We start from the raw sequence: 18287 nt of genomic DNA, 5'->3' as shown, positions 1-18287 counted from the left end.
AATTGAAATCACACCCTAAGTTGGTTCAGTTCCTTAAGGAACCAATCGATCAATTGCAAGACATTAAAAATATAAGTATGGAGAAAAAAAATGAAAGCTTACCTATGTACTGCTTTTGATAAAAAAAAAATGGTACTTATTATACAGATCATATATCTTTGTCTTCCGGTAGAGATGAAACAAATACTCCCTCTGTTCCAATCTAAGTGGAGCATTTCTAATTCATAACAAAATTTTATGTAGTGTTGTTTTTTGAGTAAAATGAAAGGAATAAAGTAAGAGAGAGAGAGAATAGAGAAAGTGATGTTTCTATATTTAGAAATACGTTAATTAAAATGGAACACCCCAAAAAGAAAAATGTATCACTTAAAGTGTGAAGAAGGGAGTAAAAATGATTCAATGGTCTATAGTAAAATTCAAATAGCTACTTGACAGGACTACGAAACTCAAGTTCCAACTACAAATAAATTTTAATTCGCTCATATATTTGCAATGTATATAATTCATAATGGTTAGTTCTTGGTTTACATAAAAATCATATCAAACAATGAAACTTATGATTTATCTGTTATTGTAGACAAATTAAAATTATTTAGATCCTTTTTTCGTTTCGATAATCTATGTAATTATTATCCCTGTAGATAAAGGACAAAAGTTACTAAAATCTACCAAGACGAAAGGTTGAAATACTAGGCAAAAGAAAAAGAAAATAAATATGAAGAGTTCCATAGCATATACTCCGTTTACAAATGTGTACTAAGTTGACTCAATATGAATTTTTAGAATGTAACGAAAAGGGGATTGAAAAAATTAGTGGAGTGTAGGTATAATAAAATGTGAGTGAAGTGAATTAGTTGAATGTGAGGTTTATTATCAAAAGTAGTATTCCCTCCGTCCCGTAAAAGATGTCTCATTTTCCTTTCGAGTATACCGCTAAAGATGTCATATTTCCATTTTTAGGAAACGTTCTCTCTCACAATAATATAAATATTGTATTTTCTTTTTCCATCTAACCCACGAAACAAAACATCCTAAAATCTTGTGCCGTCCCACAAGTGTGACATCCTTTGTGGGACTGGGGGAGTACTAAAAAGTAAATAAGTCACTTAATCGTGGAAGGACAAAACAGGAAACTTGAGACACTTAATCGTGGATGGAAGGAGTAATATGTTTCTTCAGTTAAAATGAATACCCACATGTGTGACATCTTTTGTGGGACTGGAGGAGTACTAAAAAGTAAATAAGTCACTTAATCGTGGAAGGACAAAACAGAAAACTTGAGACACTTAATCGTGGATGGAAGGAGTAATATGTTTCTTCAGTTAAAATGAATACAATAAATATTAAAATTAATCCCTAAACAAACTATTCTACTGTTCTAACCCATCAGTTTTCGATTAGAACCGAGAACTGCCTAAACCCTAAACCCACTAACCAAAATAGAACCTTGAGTTGACCGAGAACCGACCCCTACGCGTATCTACCACTTCCGAATCATTTGTAAAGATCAAAATGATATCATTTGGACCCTCGTGCTCCAAAGCCACGCAATACTTGTACAAACATGAACTGCAATATTGTAAATAAAAGAAACATGAAAAGGAAGTACCTCTCCATTCCAAGATAGTTGAGTAGTATTCTTTTTCGTGTTGCCACAAGATAACTGAGTCATTTATTTTATTGGTAAATACTTTATCATCTCTTATAATTCACTCTCTATTTATTTCCTCTCTTATTTTACTCTCTACATAATCCATTAACATATCAATTTCTTAAATCTCGTACCCAAATGAAATGCCCAACTATCTGGGTGATTGTACAATGCTAGGGAAGAGTTAAGGGAAAGAAACACTAACGCAAACAAAATGTCAGGACGAATATAATTCTTTTAAAATATGTATGTACACAGGCACAAATCAATATATACTATGATGGGAGATTTATATACTATGATGGATTTATATACTATGATGGTAGAAATCTCCCATCCCATTCCCATGGCCAGAGGCTTAAAAGCCCCAACACAAAAGTGAGTTGTATTTTATTCTTACACTCCATTGCTCATCTAAATATGCCTGTAACCAAACTCTAGTATTTTCTTCACTTTCCTTTGCGTCCAAAAAGTTGTACACAATCTGTCCAACTATTGCCCCAGGCTTCCTAGAAGTCGTTCAACAGCTGCATGCACATTTCCTGAAGTGGCACGGAGTGCTTGGATGTTTTCTTCTGTGTTGAAGAAACCCATCTCTTGTAGTTGTGATAGCTGAGTTGCATACACTTCTTCTGGGGGCCCTGAGGAAAAAAAAAAAAAAATTCCGCATTATCACAGGACAGGGTAATATATGGTGTATCAGATCAAGGTTCAGAGAGCTCAACCATCAGGGGCATTAGGAACAGCAAAGCCACCAGCTCCAAGTCCACCGAACATATTCATCAGCATGTCCAAACCCATATTATTTTGTGTTCCTGCATCAAGGTTGTGGCATTGGAATACTTAATTGCACCACAAGGAGATATATAGATGTGATCACATAATTGTTTTGCAGTACTGCATAAATAAAGAGACACATGGTTGCTTTGTACCTCTATTTTGATTAGTCTGGTCTCCATCCCTGCAAAAGGGGATTCCATAGGTTATAACACTGCCTTATATATGAATGAATGAAGCTTAGAATGAAACACATTAGGGATGGCATGTTCAGCAGTTGGCTGTGACAACTTTAATCAGTTGATTAAGTTTTCTTCACTTTCAGGAACAAGAAATGTTAACAATTTACAAGGACAAGACATGAAATGCGATCACATCTCAAATAAAACCAATCTATGCATCAACTTTTATAACTGACTCACGGGGTTGACCGCAGCCGAGTAAGTTGTTGCTGCAAAGCCATCATTTGCTGAAAATAAGGAAAAAGAGCATAGAGTGTCATCACAGTTAAAAGAAGGAAATACTACTAAGCAGATTATATTCAAAACTTATAGTACAACAAATCCAAAGTTGTAATTTTCCAAAAGCAAAGAATAGGGATTGGAATTGAACAATGAACTAGCACTTTAGCAACCATAAACAGTAAACATCAAGGAGAAATAGAGGTTAGCTATCAGCTTAAATTGAGTAAAACTTATAGGTGAAACAATCAGGTATATTGCTTAGAAAATTGTGACAACACTACAAAATAATTAGTTTTTTATTAGTAATATACACACAGCCAGAGTAGTTAATAGCATTTTCATGTAATTGGGTCATCTAAGAGTATACATCAACCACATGACAAGTGTATAATTGACTCACCATGCAACCAGTATGATTTGAGCAAATATTTTACATACTCCCTACGTCCCATTCAAGATGACCACCTTTCCTTTTTTGTTTGTCCCAATCAAGATGACCACGTTCCAATTTTGGAAATAACATCCTCTCCTCTCTCCTCATTAAAATATTCAACTACTTTTTTCCTCTCTACTTAATTCCACCTAACAACTCTTCCTAAAATACCGTGCCACTCAAGAATGTGGCCATCTTGAGTGGGATGGAGGGAGTAATATATTAGTGACAGATAATTAAAAATTAAGCATATTTCACTTTAATAATTTGACTATCAGATACCAAAATTTGTGAGCATATGCCAGCATACATATGTCTTAATACAAGAATTTATATCCAAAGTCACAAACCAGTCAACTGTAATTGGCTCACTATGCAAGTGCAACCAGTATGGGCCAAAAAAAATTTAAGCATATATTTTACATAATATAACCAACTGGCTTATCAGAGAGATATGGTTCAATGATATGCATTAGTGAAAAATAAATAAAACAGTGAACATATTTGATTTTAATAATCAGAAAAATTGAGTGCAAAAATAATGTGGATATACCTGCAACATATCAGATGAGGTCAACTGTCGAATAAGTTCTGGGTTTTGCATCATTTCTCTTAATTGAGGGTTCGTGTCAAGCATGCTTCGCAGTTGAGGATTCAAACCCATGAGCTGCAATAAAATTGTAATTCCAGTAAAAAATATACCCAGAATAAGATAACAATCAATGCGATGCAACTGTTGTAGTACTTGTTCCATGTTTTGAGGGTTTGAAAGCAAGTTCTGCATCATCTGAGACACAGCCGGATTTTGCAACAGCTGACCAAATGCAGCAGGATCACTCATGCCTGTGCGCTCTAAATCAGGAAGACCAAGTCCTCCCAGTCCAGTAATTGGGGGTGGCCTCGTATCACCAGTTAGATTAGGTCTGTTAGCATTGGTTGTTTGAGAACCTCCTAAACCAACAGTTCAGAAACTCACATATTAATATATGCAGATACTTACTAGTACTAGTACAAGAATATGAGGATTCAGGATTCATAGGCAAAAGAAGGACTTGGTAACAAAATATGATAAGTTAAATCAATCAAATGCAAATGTGGCTTTTTTCTGTGAGGATGTGTATAGAATAGAGTAATAAGAAAACTAAGAACCAGAGAAGTCAAAAAGTCAAGGATTCAGATAAAATGCATAAATAAATTACTCCCTCTGATTCTTATAAAGTGCCATCTTGTAGAGTTGAAGCTTCAATCCTTTTGCAAATAAAATGAAGTTTTTACACATATCTTACAACACTACATTCAAATAATCAACCAAGGCCTTTAACAAATTAAAATAAGTCCTATCTTACCAGTATTGCTCCATGGATTGGGAAGTGGATTGACATTTGGAACAGCTGTTCCTGTTTCAGTTGCACTTGTTGAATTAGCTCCATCTCTAGTTTGTAACCCCCCTTGGTTCCCCAGGAGTGCTGCAAATGGATTAGATCCAGTATCAGATCCAGCATTACCACCTATGGTTGTTGCATTCAGGAAGGGTTCTTGCACATTTTCGTACATGCGCCTGAGCATATTGAATCCCTCAGGAGACGATTCAATGTTGCTCATCGCTCTGTCAGTGTTTCGCATCATTTCACGCATTAGCTCAGGGTTCCTTGCTGCTTCTAATGTTTGTCGAAGGACACTAGGATCATTCAATATGTGAGCAAGTTCAGGGTTCTGATCAATTATCTCACGCATTTGAGGGTTACTCATAATTAGGCTGCGCATAATCTCAGGGTTGTTCATCAAACTCTGAATGGCAGGCATGTTCATTATGTCCCTCATCATGTTAGGATTTTGAGTTAGTTGTTGCTGCACCTGTTCAAATTCTGGAAGTCCGGCTCCAAATAATCCAGATGCCCCCCCAGTACCACCTAGTCCACCTAAGCCAAGCCCTGGAAACAAGGATGCACCCGTACCAGCCACCCCAGTACCCCCGGGATTCACACCACCACCCTGAGTTGCAGCATTAGTGTTGGTGTTCCCAGCACCAGTAGGAACGGGAGCAGGAGAAGATGCAGCAGCTGGTGCAGAACCACGAACCATGTGAATAGTGTGATCTGCCTGCAAACCTATTCGAGAGTGAAACAAACCCATACTTAGAAGGCAGTGAAAAATAAAAGACTACAGGTTCTGGCTGCAAATATGGATGTAAGCGACAGAGCATATCCATATGCTATAATTAATAAAAAGTTTAGGTATGATAGAGCTCCTCATGCCAATACAGTATTCCAGTTGTTTATGTTTAAGTTCAGCTAACAGAACAGTATCCCATATCTAAATGCCTCTGATCAGGCTTCACCACAAAACACGTAACATAAAGAGTTAGTTATCCGCAATTCACTTTCGAACTTCCACATGCAAATTAATACTGTCAACTAAGTCCGAAATAGGAGTACCAGATTAGTTTCCATTGATTATATTGCCCAATATACGAATTTTCCTTTAAGCACATAATTCTCTCAATAACTGTGGTTTGTCATCCCTTAATTACTCTACCAGAAAAACAATTTCCTTTTTACCAACAGACGATGCCAGCATTCAATTTATGAATTCACTCAGAAACTGAATCATCCAAACACTTGTTTAATCTACCAAAAAATATATCAGAGCGAGCAAAATAAGAATACTGAAGCTAAGAGAATTCAAAGTGGATTAGTATACCATAACTAGCTAGGGTTTGGTCATCTTTCAAGATCCGGCCCTTGTAGATCAAGCGCTGTTGTTCAGCAGGAACATCGCAATTGTGCGCCAAAACATGTTTGAATTCTGCGACCGTCGAATCGAGGGTGGTTTTCACCGAAAATTTAGAGCCGTTTGAGCATCGGATGTATACGTTCACGTCCTGAATCGCCGCAACCCCCGCAGTGGAGTCCGCATCGGCAGCCATTATGCGCGGTTAACTTTATGAATGAATGCGAAACCCTAAACACTAAATCGAAAGGAAAGGGAGCCTAGACTGGTTTCATTTCATCTGTTAGAAATGGAGACGAGCAACTAACACCGATTAAGAAGTAAACTGGATTTGGAGAATAAAATAAAATAATATAAAGATATTACTGCTGGTTAAATGAATCAATTTTTCTTTTTTATGATTTCACCTGTATCATACTTGTACCACTACGTTTTTTACTATTTTTTGAAGTAATTTTATTTTATTCACGTATTATTATAAAATTAATACTTTTTTATTATTATAATACAGAGAAGACATTTTTTTATACTCTCCCGTCCATAAAAAATAGATCACAATCATTTATGGAAAGATTCACTCTTACTTTTTCTCCGGCTCTCTTACTTTTTTCCTCCTTCTCTCTTACCCCAAAAAATTAATCACAAAAAATAGATCACAATCATTTATGGAAAGATTCACTCTTACTTTTTCTCTGGCTCTCTTACTTTTTTCCTCCTTCTCTCTTACCCCACATTCCACTAACACTACTTCTCTCTTATTTTTTTTCCATTCTCTCTTACTTTATCAATTCTACATTAAAACTCGTGTCATGCACAAAGTGATCTATTGTTTGTGCACAGAGGGAGTATTATTTATTATATATATTTTTTTAATTTTAACTATTACTCCTTCTGTTCTATAAAAAATGTCACACTTGTAGGATAGAACGGGATTTTAAGAGGTAAATAGAAGAGAAGAAATATAATTTTTATATTCATACGAGAGAGAACTTTTTTCAAAAATAGAAATGGATAACTTTTGTGAGACAAACTAGAGAGAAAAGTTATTATGGGACGGGGGGAGTTCTTCCTCCATCCTACAAAAATATAGACATTTGTTAGACATTTGGAACAGTATAGGAATTAATGCACAATTGATAAAGTAAAAGAGAGATAAAAAGAAAAAAAAATTATTATTGTATTATTAGTGGAGAATATGCCCACTTATTATAGAAAAAGAAGTTATCAAAAATAGAAGGAGATATTTTTATTGGACATCCCAAAATGAAAAATATTCTTATTTTATGGAATGCGGGGAATATTATTTTTCCAAAACACATGCGAAAATGAAACATCTCGCTTAGGCTACGACGAACGTAAATGTATATATATTTAATCTTAGAGTACTCCTTCCATCCCTGAAAATTTGTCATTTATTTCCATTTTCGTCCGTCCCTAAAAATTTGTCACATTTCACTTTTACCATTTTTGGTAGTGAACCTCTCACATTCCACTAACTCATTCGCACTCACATTTTATTACAAAACTAATATATAAAAGCAGGATCCACATACCACTAACTTTTTCAACTCACTTTTTATTATATTTATTAAGATCTGTGTCGGATCAAATGATGACAAATTATAAAGGACGGAAAGAGTAGTAATTATCTGTTTATTAAAAAATCAAATTTAAAAAGAAAAGAAATTAGCAACGGACCGTTGTATACTAGTAATTAGTACTCCCTCTGTCCACGAATAGGAGTTCCGTTTTTTCATTTTAGTCCATCTGTGAATAGGAGTCCCAGTTCATTATTACTATAAATGGTAAAGAGATCTCACCTTTCGCCAACTCATTCCACTCACATATCATTTAAAACTAATAGATATAAGTGGGCCTTATATTCCACAAACTTTCTTCCACCCACTTTTTTTAACATTCCTTAAAATTCATGCCGGAATAAAATGGGGCTCCTATTCGCGGACGGAGGAAGTAGTGGTGGATTCTCCTAGAAACATATTTCTAAAATAAATAAAAAAACTAATAAGTCTTACGGAGTTCAACCATATCAAGGTTTTTGGCAGACCATAGCTTACGAGTTAGGTTTCCAAACTTTTGGACTTAATTATATCAATCAAAGTTGGAGGAAACATGAGCTCCAAAGCTGGAATGAAGAAACGAACAGTCGCAATGTCGATGTGCAATGAAGTGGTTAATTCCTTGAGAGCTATTCTCTTGAGAATTGTGTTTATCGTTTGTCATTTGACAAGCAAGACCAATTTTGACTTGGTAGTAATAATTGGGATGCATGTGGTGTTGAATATACCAATGCACATATGGTTCAATATAATTATGTACTTATTGATGAAGACAATATTGTGCAAATTATTTGAACGTGTTGTTATAAACAACAAAGATCACGAGGTGGTCGCAATGGTCTCCGATGTGGACCATGGTATTAATCCAAATGAATGGTTTGTTGATACGGGTGCCATATGTCATATGTGCTTCGAGAGAAACGTTTTTTCTACTTACAAATCTGTTGGAGGTAGAAAAGTACGCATGGGAAACCAAGCCTCTTCTGAGGTAGTTGCTGTGGGCAATGTGTTCCTAAAACTAGGATCTGGAAAAGTTCTTACCATTAAGGATGTGCTGCATGTCCCAGATATCAGAAATAATTTGGTGTTAGTCTCACTTCTAGTAAATCATGGATTTTCACTAGAATTTGAGTGTGAAAAGGTTATATTGATCAAGAATGGAAAATTCATAGGTGAAGGCCACCTAGTGAATGTGCTTTTTGAGCTGAATATTACGGTCATTCACCGTGGAAAAGGAATATGCAATAAGGAAGATGACGCATCCTCTTATTTGCTTGAGAACTCTGATTTATGGCATAATAGATTGGGACATGTGACATCCCCAACCCGAAACATGCATTATTTTGCATATTAGCATATTTTCTTGTCATTTATACTACAGAGATATAAGTGTATCATAAAGAATATATTTATGGTTATGATCGACTCACTATAATCGAATATATAGATAATTTTAATTTATGAAAATTACTAAGTAGATGTATATATATTGTATTATAGTATAAATTAGTACATATATATACACAATAATTATGTAAATATGTGTGCATGTGAACCATATTGTACTACTAATTATATATAGGGGTGCATTAAGGTCATTACACCCCCTTAGTTTTAAACATAACACTAATATAAGCCCTTGGATTACTGATTTTAATGGTTGTGATTGAAAACATCCGTCCTACATTAATACATTTTTTAGCTACATTACATGGGTAAAATGGGAAGCACACAAATTCAAGCATCAGTTTTAAACTACAAGTCCATAATTTTCGCCATCTAATTAAAATTGCCGATTCATATCTCTCTCTCTCTCACCATCATATCACCTTTGCATCCCCCAATTCTCTCTCGTCAAAAACCCTTCCAACCCCATTCTTCTACCCCAAAATCTCATAAAAACCCTAATCTTCAACATTTGAAACCGCCGCCGAACCAGTTGCTGCAAATCGAAGCCGTGTAGTGTAATTGGTCGAGTTGGTGAGTCGATTGAACCATACGGTTTACTGTTTAACGATCTAAAGAGGAACGCGAACAAGGTTAGTCGATCCGACGGAGTTTCGATCATTGTTTCGCGAAATCAGCCATAGACTTTAGGTTTCCGTTGTGATGGAAGTTTATGGTTGTTTGGTTTTCAATTTGGGTTATGTAAATCAGTGAATTTCAGTATTTTTTAGTCGTTGTATGGTTTTTTTTCTTGGTTTGGTTGTTTTTCGAAATGTATTTGATTATTTTGTCGTATTTGTTTGCATCACTGGTTATTTTGTCTGGAATGTGTATTGTGTTCACCGGCAATGGTTTCTAGCAACATATCTCTACAACTGCTACATCATTGAACTATTCGTACATTATCTCATTCATGTTTACATCATTTCACTGGTAAACCACATCATTTGGGTTTACAATATTCCATTGATTAGGTACATTATTTGTAAAATCGACATTTGAAATGGTTGATTACAAACAACTTGGCTTCTGACTTGTCTCTGTATCGGCTACATTATTTAACTGTTTTTGTTACATTATTCATGTAGACCTCTTAACACGAATTTTTTTTAAGACAATGGTGAACATTGCACGAAAAGAATTGTTACATTATTTAACTGTTTTTGTACATTGCACATTAATGATGCTGTGTTACATTATTTCTAAATCAGTTAGTGAACAATGTTCTATATTACTGTTGTTTTAGCAATGAATGCTATGCTACATTAATGCTATGATTTGTTACATTTGCGATGCTTACATTAATTTACCAAAATATTACATTATTCAGATTTTAAGAGTGAAAATTTATATTATTAAATGATGTACTTGCTTTGGTTGTGCTTGTACATTTTTTCCACTTATATTTTACATTATCTGGTTACATTTTCCACTTATATTCTACATTATCTGGTTTTATTTTGCCGTTCACATTTTTTCCACTTATATTCTACATTAGCAGGCAGCGGCGGACTTCAATAAAGACATTCTCTTTCATTTATACACCAATCTAGGGAGGAAATGACTGCAGATGGGGAGACTGAGCATGTTGCCGCGTCAAAGTGTTTACATTGTTTATAATATTTATGTTTTAATGTACAATTTGACTTTTGTACATTAATGATAACATTGTGTGCATTATACAATTATACATTATTTATTGTATGAATAGTACATTAATTTTATACAAACGCGTACATTATTTATTAAGTATGTTGGTAATGCACATATAGGGAACAATAATGTAATGCATTATGACATAGTAATGTGCCATTGTAATAGAACAATTGGAAGAAGTGCATACAAGTCATAAATAATGTAGTTTCACTTAGAAAGAATGTATGAAAACTCATAAATAATATAGTTATTCACTGCCTAAACGAATGATGTACATAAAATACATATCTAATGTAGTGATTCACTAGTGAATAATGATCGAAAAATCATTAATAATGTAATCATTCAGTAGTAAACAATGTAGATGTCAAAGCAGCTATTAGAAACAATATGTTTGGAAAACAAACTAAAAAAATATCAAGATTTCTTCTTGTCATGATTATCTATGTTATGAAATCCAAAACACAAAAAAAAAACGAAATTCAATGGATGTGGTGGTACTATACCCTAACCCCATGGGTTGCTAAACCCAAGGGGAATGATTCAAACTTCCTACCCTTGGTGATGGTTTTGTTTGTGAGTGGGTACTACAACCTAACCCCATGGGTTGCTAAACCCAAGGAGAATGATTCAAACTTCTTACCCTTAACTCCCGGTCTTTATCAAAGTTGTGTCACTGAATCCGTACTACAACTTAGCCCCTTGGACTACTAAACCCTAGGGGGAAGGTATTAACTTCCGGCACAAACATAACTACACGGAAAACTATTACCTCATTACAGGAGGTATTCCTACATTACATAACCAAAACCGTACATTATATTTTGGAAAATAAAGAATGCCACCCACTACTATAAAAAAAAACGCAAATTATACAAAGTTTTGATAAAAAAAAATGCAAAACCCAATTTCTACATCAACTAACTAAAATAGTACATTAACTTATCGAAAATTACAAGTGGCCCCAGAAAACCCTTTAAAAACGACTCCACGTTAACTAACCAAATTAGTACATTAACTTAACAAAAATTTGGAAGTGGCCTCGGAAAACTCTTAAAAAATTACTATACATTAACTAACCACAATAGTACATTGTTTCACTGGAAATCTCTTAAAAAATGCAATACATAACATGAAAATCGCAACTTCTACATCAAATCACAAAATGTTTTAAGCCCAAAATGTTCAAAAATTATACAAAAATCAAACAATACACATAGATCTAGAATTCATCTAAATTGAGTATTTGTAAATTACAAATCTACATTGCCTTCTTCCATCATTGATCGAGTTGGTCGAGTTTCTGTACGTGTAAGAAAATAAAAAATAACAATTCGTCGTATGAACTTTGCTGAGTTTGTGTAGCGGAATCGATGTATATATCTACTTCTGCTGAGTTTCTGTAGGTAGGCAATTAAGAAAGGAAATAATATCAAATAAAATCAATAATAAAACACACGTCCATATGGAAAATGAGATAATCAAGGGAGTGCATAACCGTTGCATTTGGCATCTCCCTAAACTAACCTTTTCAAATATTTTTAATAATTATTTTAATTACACATGGCATGAAAATCGGCCATTAGATGGCAAAAATTAATGGCTTGAGATTTGTTTTATGTTTTACAAATATTTGTTGTAAGGACCTGAATACATCCCTATATATATATATATAATATATATATATATATATAATATATATATATATATATATATATGTGATTGTGATCAATTGAGATTTTTATTAAATGAGTGGTCCAGATTTTTTCACAAGGAAAATATCTTTAGATTAATTAATTATAAAAGGGCAGAATGGTAATATCATATAAATTTTATTCAATAAATATTTTTTTTAATTTTTAATTTTAATTTTTTATTAATTTTTTTAAAAAAAATTTAAATTATTTTTTATTTTTTTAAAAATTTTTTTTTTCATTTTTTTTATTTTTTTATTTTTTAAAATTTTTATTTTTCAATTACATATACAATTCATGTCAACTACACACATATAATGTCAACTATGTGTACAATCCATGTCAACCACACACACAATTCATGTCAACTACACACATATAGTGTCAACTATGTGTACAATCCATGTCAACTACATGTACAATTCATGTTAACTACATAATATAATGTCAACTACATGTACAATTCATGTCAAATAGTATTTATTGAATAAAGTTGTTGACATTTGATGTGTAGTTGACATGAATTGTACATATAGTTGAAAAAAAAAAATTTTAAAAATAATAATAAAAAAAACGAAAAAAAAAAATTAAACAAAAAATTAAAAAAACTAAAAAAAAATTAAAAAAAAATTAAAAAAAAATAAAAAATTAAAAAAATTAAAAAATTAAAAGAATTACAATTATGCCCCTCTATTGACATAAACTACATGTTGTTGACATTTCACATATATTCTAGATGAGTGGCCCATATCGCATCTCATTTCTCAATTTAGCTAAATAATCTCAACCTAACAAGACCATATATATATATATATATATATATATATTACTACATAGGAAATGATAGTAATCTTAAATCAATATAATATAAATAATGGTAGTAACATAGTTTGAAATATAAATGTGTTAGTATGTACGTGGTAGTAGTTAGTAGTGCCACTAATCTTGTTGGACAAGTGTAATAAAAGTATACTATATAGCATGCATGTTGCTTTAATATTTATAATTAATATGAGTAGCTTTAAGTTATTGTTTTTCAATAACCGCCTTGCATGCTTATATATATGCCTAGAGTCTGTGAGCTTGAGAAAGGAAAAAAAAAGAAAAAGAAAAAGAAAACAGAAGAAAAATAGAGATGGAGACGTAGATTGAAAAATAAAATTTTATGTAGTTATGCACTAAAATCAAATAGAACTGCAACTCTCGGATTCAAGGATCGAGAAACTGACTAGGAGACAGATTCAGAATGGGTTTTTGGCTTTATAAACCAAAACCTTTCCCCGAATTCCGGTTTTTCTCATGAACTATGAGATTTGTTTTTAAAACCACGAACTTTCATTTCGTTAGGATTTTTCCAACCCGACCCGAATAACACATTTTCGACCCGAATAGCATAATTCAAAATGTTAAAGTTGTGTTTTGTTTATTCAAAAGTTGTCATTTGTTATGTAATAATGGTGAGTGTATGTATTATTGTGCCAAATAGTATCCAAGTAATCAATTTAGTGACAAATAGGATTAAAATTGACATGTAGATAACCCGGGTTTTGTCGTTGACCCACCAGGGGAAAATCCTAACGAAATGAAAGTTCGTGGTTTTAAAAACAAATCTCATAGTTCATGGGAAAACCGGAATTCAGGGAAAGGTTTTGGTTTAAAAGTCCAAAAACCCATTCAGAATTTGGGTTATCTATCATGATCAGGTGTGTATAAATCACACTTTTAATTTTACATATTTTATATGATTGATTGCTATGCGTTAAATTGGAGTAAATATTTGAAGTATATTATGTGAGACTAAATTGGTTATGTATTATTTGATATTGATGGTGGAATATGATATGGATATGTTAGTGGTGCAATTGATATGTTTATACATGTCATTCGAATTACATGAATCATTGGATCAAAGAGGATATGTGACAATCTTGCCCTGGGTCTGATATCAATGGAAATGAAAATAGACCTACGGGTCATATACAATGATAATAGACCTTCGTGGAAAGTCAAATCAAAGAGGGGCCTTCGTGGAAAGGTCAAATCAAAGAGGGACCTTCGTGGAAAGGTCAAATAAATATAAGGGACCTACGGGTCGTGTACAATGAAAATCGCGGGCAGATACCAGGCTTGATCTATCACAAAATAATGAAAAGAACGGAGAGGCATATGCATATGGATATTAAATTGTTTATGATATCTATTACTTCCAGTGATATATGTTGGTGAATGATTGTGTTTGATATTTGTATGTGGAATTAAAGGTAAGGTTTATATACACTGAGTTGTGGCTCATATAAACCACTAATATTTTTCAGGAATAAGATATCAGTGAAATTATTCGTTGACGTGAGTCATAGGAACTCCACACGTTATCAGGGTCGGCGGCTGACTCGTTTTGGCAACCTTCTCCTCCTCATCATTTTTGCATGTAGATAAATATATAGTATATATAGTGGTGAGAGAGTCCCACTACTTTTCAGAATATTTTGAAATGTGTACTTGAAAATGTTGGTTTTTGAAATTATATAATATGTGTGTTTTATTTACTTGACGTGTGGAGTATTTATTATTTTAAATTTTAAAATTATTTAGTATAAGTAGTTACGTTAGATAGGGATGGGTGTGACAGGACATGTAAACCTAAATGCTATAAAAAGATTAATAAATCTTAATTTACTAAAAGTTGATAAGTTTAACTCACAAGAAAGATGTGAAGTGTGTGTTGAAGCCAAAATGGCTAAGCTGCCGTTCCATTCGGTAGAGCGGAGCACAAAACCTCTTGAGTTGATCCATACAGACGTATGTGATTTGAAATTTGTGCAAACAAGAGGTGGTAAAAAGTATTTCATCACATTTATAGATGATTGCACAAGGTATTGTTACCTTTACTTATTAAGAAGTAAAGATAGGGCATTGAAGCGTTTAAAGACTTCAAAAATGAAGCCGAAAATCAACTTAATTGTTGAATTAAGTTTGTTCGAAGTGATAGAGGTGGTGAATATGTGGCGCCGTTTGCAGAATTATGTCATGCAAGTGGTCTAATTCACCAAACCACGGCTCCATATTCTCCTCAATCGAATGGTGTTGTTGAACGCAAAAATCGAACACTGAAATAGATGATGAATGCTCTGTTGATTAATTCAGGTTTACCCCAGAACATGTGGGGGGAGGCTGTGTTAACGGCAAATTATATCCTGAATAAGATTCCACTAAAAAGTAGGGATGTGACTCCCTATGAGTTGTGGAAAGGCAAGAAACCTTCGTACTCATACCTCAAAGTGTGGGGGCGCTTAGCGAAGGTAGAAGTGCCACCTCCGAAGCAAGTTGCAATAGGCCCTAAAACAGTTGATTGCATCTTTATTGGCTATGCACTTAATAGTAGTGCCTATCGTTTCCTAGTCCATAAGTCAGATGTGTCTGGCGTGGCTGAAGGAACAACGATTGAGTCAAGGAATGCTATATTATTTGAGAATGTTTACCCTTGCAAGAGGCAGGAGGATCGTTCTAGTGAAAGAATGATGGATGAATCCACTAGTTCCAATCCTCCAAAAGGACGAGGTCAAGTCCTGAGGATGTAGAACCAAGACGTGGTGAAAGAGTTAAAATTGCTAAGACTTTTGGTCCCGACTTCATAACTTTTATGTTGGATGATGAACCAAAGTCGTTGGCGAAAGCGCTGTCTGGCCCAGATGCGCCATTCTGGCAAGAAGCAATCAATAGTGAAATTGAATCAATTATGAGAAATAACACATGGGTGTTAGTAGAGTTGCCAGAAGGTTGTAAGACCTTAGGGTGAAAGTGGATCCTGAGAAGGAAATATAAAACTGATGGTACTATTGAAAAGTACAAAGCTCGCCTAGTTGTAAAAGGCTTTAAGCAGCAAGAAGGATATGACTTCTTCGACACGTATTCACCCGTTACGAGAATCACTTCCATTCGGGTGCTTATTGCGATTGCTGCTTTGCACAATCTTGAAATTCACCAAATGGAAAACTGCATTTCTGAATGGTCAATTGGAGGAAGAAATTTATATGGAGCAACCTGAAGGGTTTGTAGTACCTGGCCAAGAAAGGAAGGTATGCAAACTAGTGAGGTCTCTATATGGATTAAAACAAGCGCCTTTGCAATGGCACTTGAAGTTTGACAATGTGATGTTGTCAAATGGGTTCACTATCAACGAGTGTGATAAGTGTGTTTACATTAAGAACACAAATAATGAGTTCGTTATTGTGTGTCTTTATGTGGATGATATGTTGATTATGGGCAGCAATAGTGTCATTATCAATGAGACCAAAAATATGTTGAATAGAAATTTCGACATGAAAGACATGGGTCTAGCTGATGTGATTCTCGGAATCAAGATTAAAAGGAATCATGAGGGAATTGCACTGTCACAATCTCATTACATTGAGATAGTGCTTAAAAAGTTTCACTCCTTTAATTGTGAGCCAGCTAAGACTCCATTGGAACCCAATGTGCATTTGAGTAAGCACACGGGAGAGCCTGTAGCTCAAGAAGAATATGCAAGGATCATATGGAGTTTGATGTTTATCACAAACTGCACCCGACCAGATCTTGCGTGTACGGTGAATAAGCTGAGCCGATATGCGTGCAACCCAAGCAAGGAACATTGGAAAGCTCTGCGTAGGGTTTTGAGATACATGAAGTATACTCTTAACTTTGAGCTGCAATACACAAGATATCCCCAAGTACTTGAAGGGTACTGTGATGCAAATTGGATCTCTGATTCAAAAGACTCGTTCTCGACGAGTGGGTATGTGTTCACCGTGGGGGGTGGAGCTGTTTCGTGGAAGTCAACGAAACAGATATGTATAGCTAGATCCACCATGGAATCTGAGTTTATCGCTTTAGACAAAGCAGGGGAAGAAGCCGAGTGGCTTAGAAACTTCCTAGAAGATATTCCATGTTGGAAGAAGCCAGTGCCGACAGTAGTGATACACTGTGATAGCCAAGCGGTTATAGGGAGAGCACATAGTAGCTTATACAATGGTAAGTCCCGACACATTTTTCGGCGACATAATACCGTGTGGCAGTTGATCACAAGTGGAGTTATCACAGTTGACTATGTGAGGTCAGTGGATAACTTAGCTGTAACGCCCCGCTTTTTCGAACCCTAATTTTTGTGACGTGAAAATTTTTGCATTAAATGCTTTTAATGCTATGATATATGTGGAATTAAATGATGAGTAATTAATTGCAATATTCTCTGTGACCTAATTGCGATATGAAGTTGAGTTTGAGTTGAATAGTCAAACTTGTTGAATATGTGACGTGGCTATTGAATAATCAATATTGTGGAAAATATGACGTGGCCGTGGAATGGTCAAAGTCGGTGGAAAATGTGAAGTGGAGGTGAAATTCGGATGTGTGAATATTTTGATGTGGGGTGAAATAATATTGTGGCGAATTATTTTTTCCTAAGGGATGCGTGAGAATTAAATAGGAGCATTATTTAATTAAGTGGAATTTTCGACCCCTCCTATTTAATGGAGAAGAAATCATGTTTTTCTTGGATTTAATTATTGCTTGGGATAATTATCCGAATTAAATCCAAAGTCCAATATTCCTTATTTAATTGATGAAATTTTCAGCCCCTATGTTTGTCTCAAGGGTGATTTTCGAAAATCCCCTACTTTATGGGAGAAAGGATTTTATTGTTATATTATTTGATCCTTTGTTTATTCTCTTCCATAAATAAATTCAAATATTCTAGCATATCTTGTCAAATCTAAGAAGATCTTGGCATATCCTATTTAAATTAGGATTTAATTTAATTCCTTGGAGTAGGAATTGAAAATCACGCCTATTCCTATTTAATTGGGGAGAATTATTATTTTT

General features: G+C 34.2%; 1 protein-coding gene across 2 annotated transcripts; it reads right to left on the bottom strand.

Moving 5' to 3' along the window:
- Positions 1 to 1866: 1866 nt before the first annotated feature.
- On the bottom strand, positions 1867 to 6370 carry LOC125195857 (ubiquitin domain-containing protein DSK2b-like). 2 transcript variants are annotated; one of them, XM_048094114.2, is made up of 8 exons: positions 6026 to 6368; positions 4672 to 5433; positions 4071 to 4276; positions 3879 to 3992; positions 2851 to 2897; positions 2584 to 2612; positions 2377 to 2466; positions 1867 to 2292 (listed from the first exon to the last, which is right to left on the bottom strand). In XM_048094114.2, exons 1-8 carry the CDS (start codon positions 6249 to 6251, stop codon positions 2144 to 2146), a joined length of 1623 nt encoding a protein of 540 aa, XP_047950071.1. In that variant the 5' UTR covers positions 6252 to 6368; the 3' UTR covers positions 1867 to 2143. The 2 variants fall into 2 exon arrangements, 1 of the variants encoding a protein (XP_047950071.1); XR_007171792.2 differs by lacking the exon at positions 2851 to 2897 and having other exon boundaries at positions 2244 to 2292; positions 6026 to 6370.
- Positions 6371 to 18287: the final 11917 nt, after the last annotated feature.

The sequence above is a fragment of the Salvia hispanica genome, chromosome 4, assembly GCF_029641045.1.
Source record: "Salvia hispanica isolate PSC_SH4W2 chromosome 4, Shi_PSC_v1, whole genome shotgun sequence".
NCBI classification, from domain to species: domain Eukaryota; kingdom Viridiplantae; phylum Streptophyta; class Magnoliopsida; order Lamiales; family Lamiaceae; genus Salvia; species Salvia hispanica.
The sequence above is the reverse complement of the archived record's forward strand: the minus strand, read 5'-3'. Positions and strand labels throughout refer to the sequence as shown.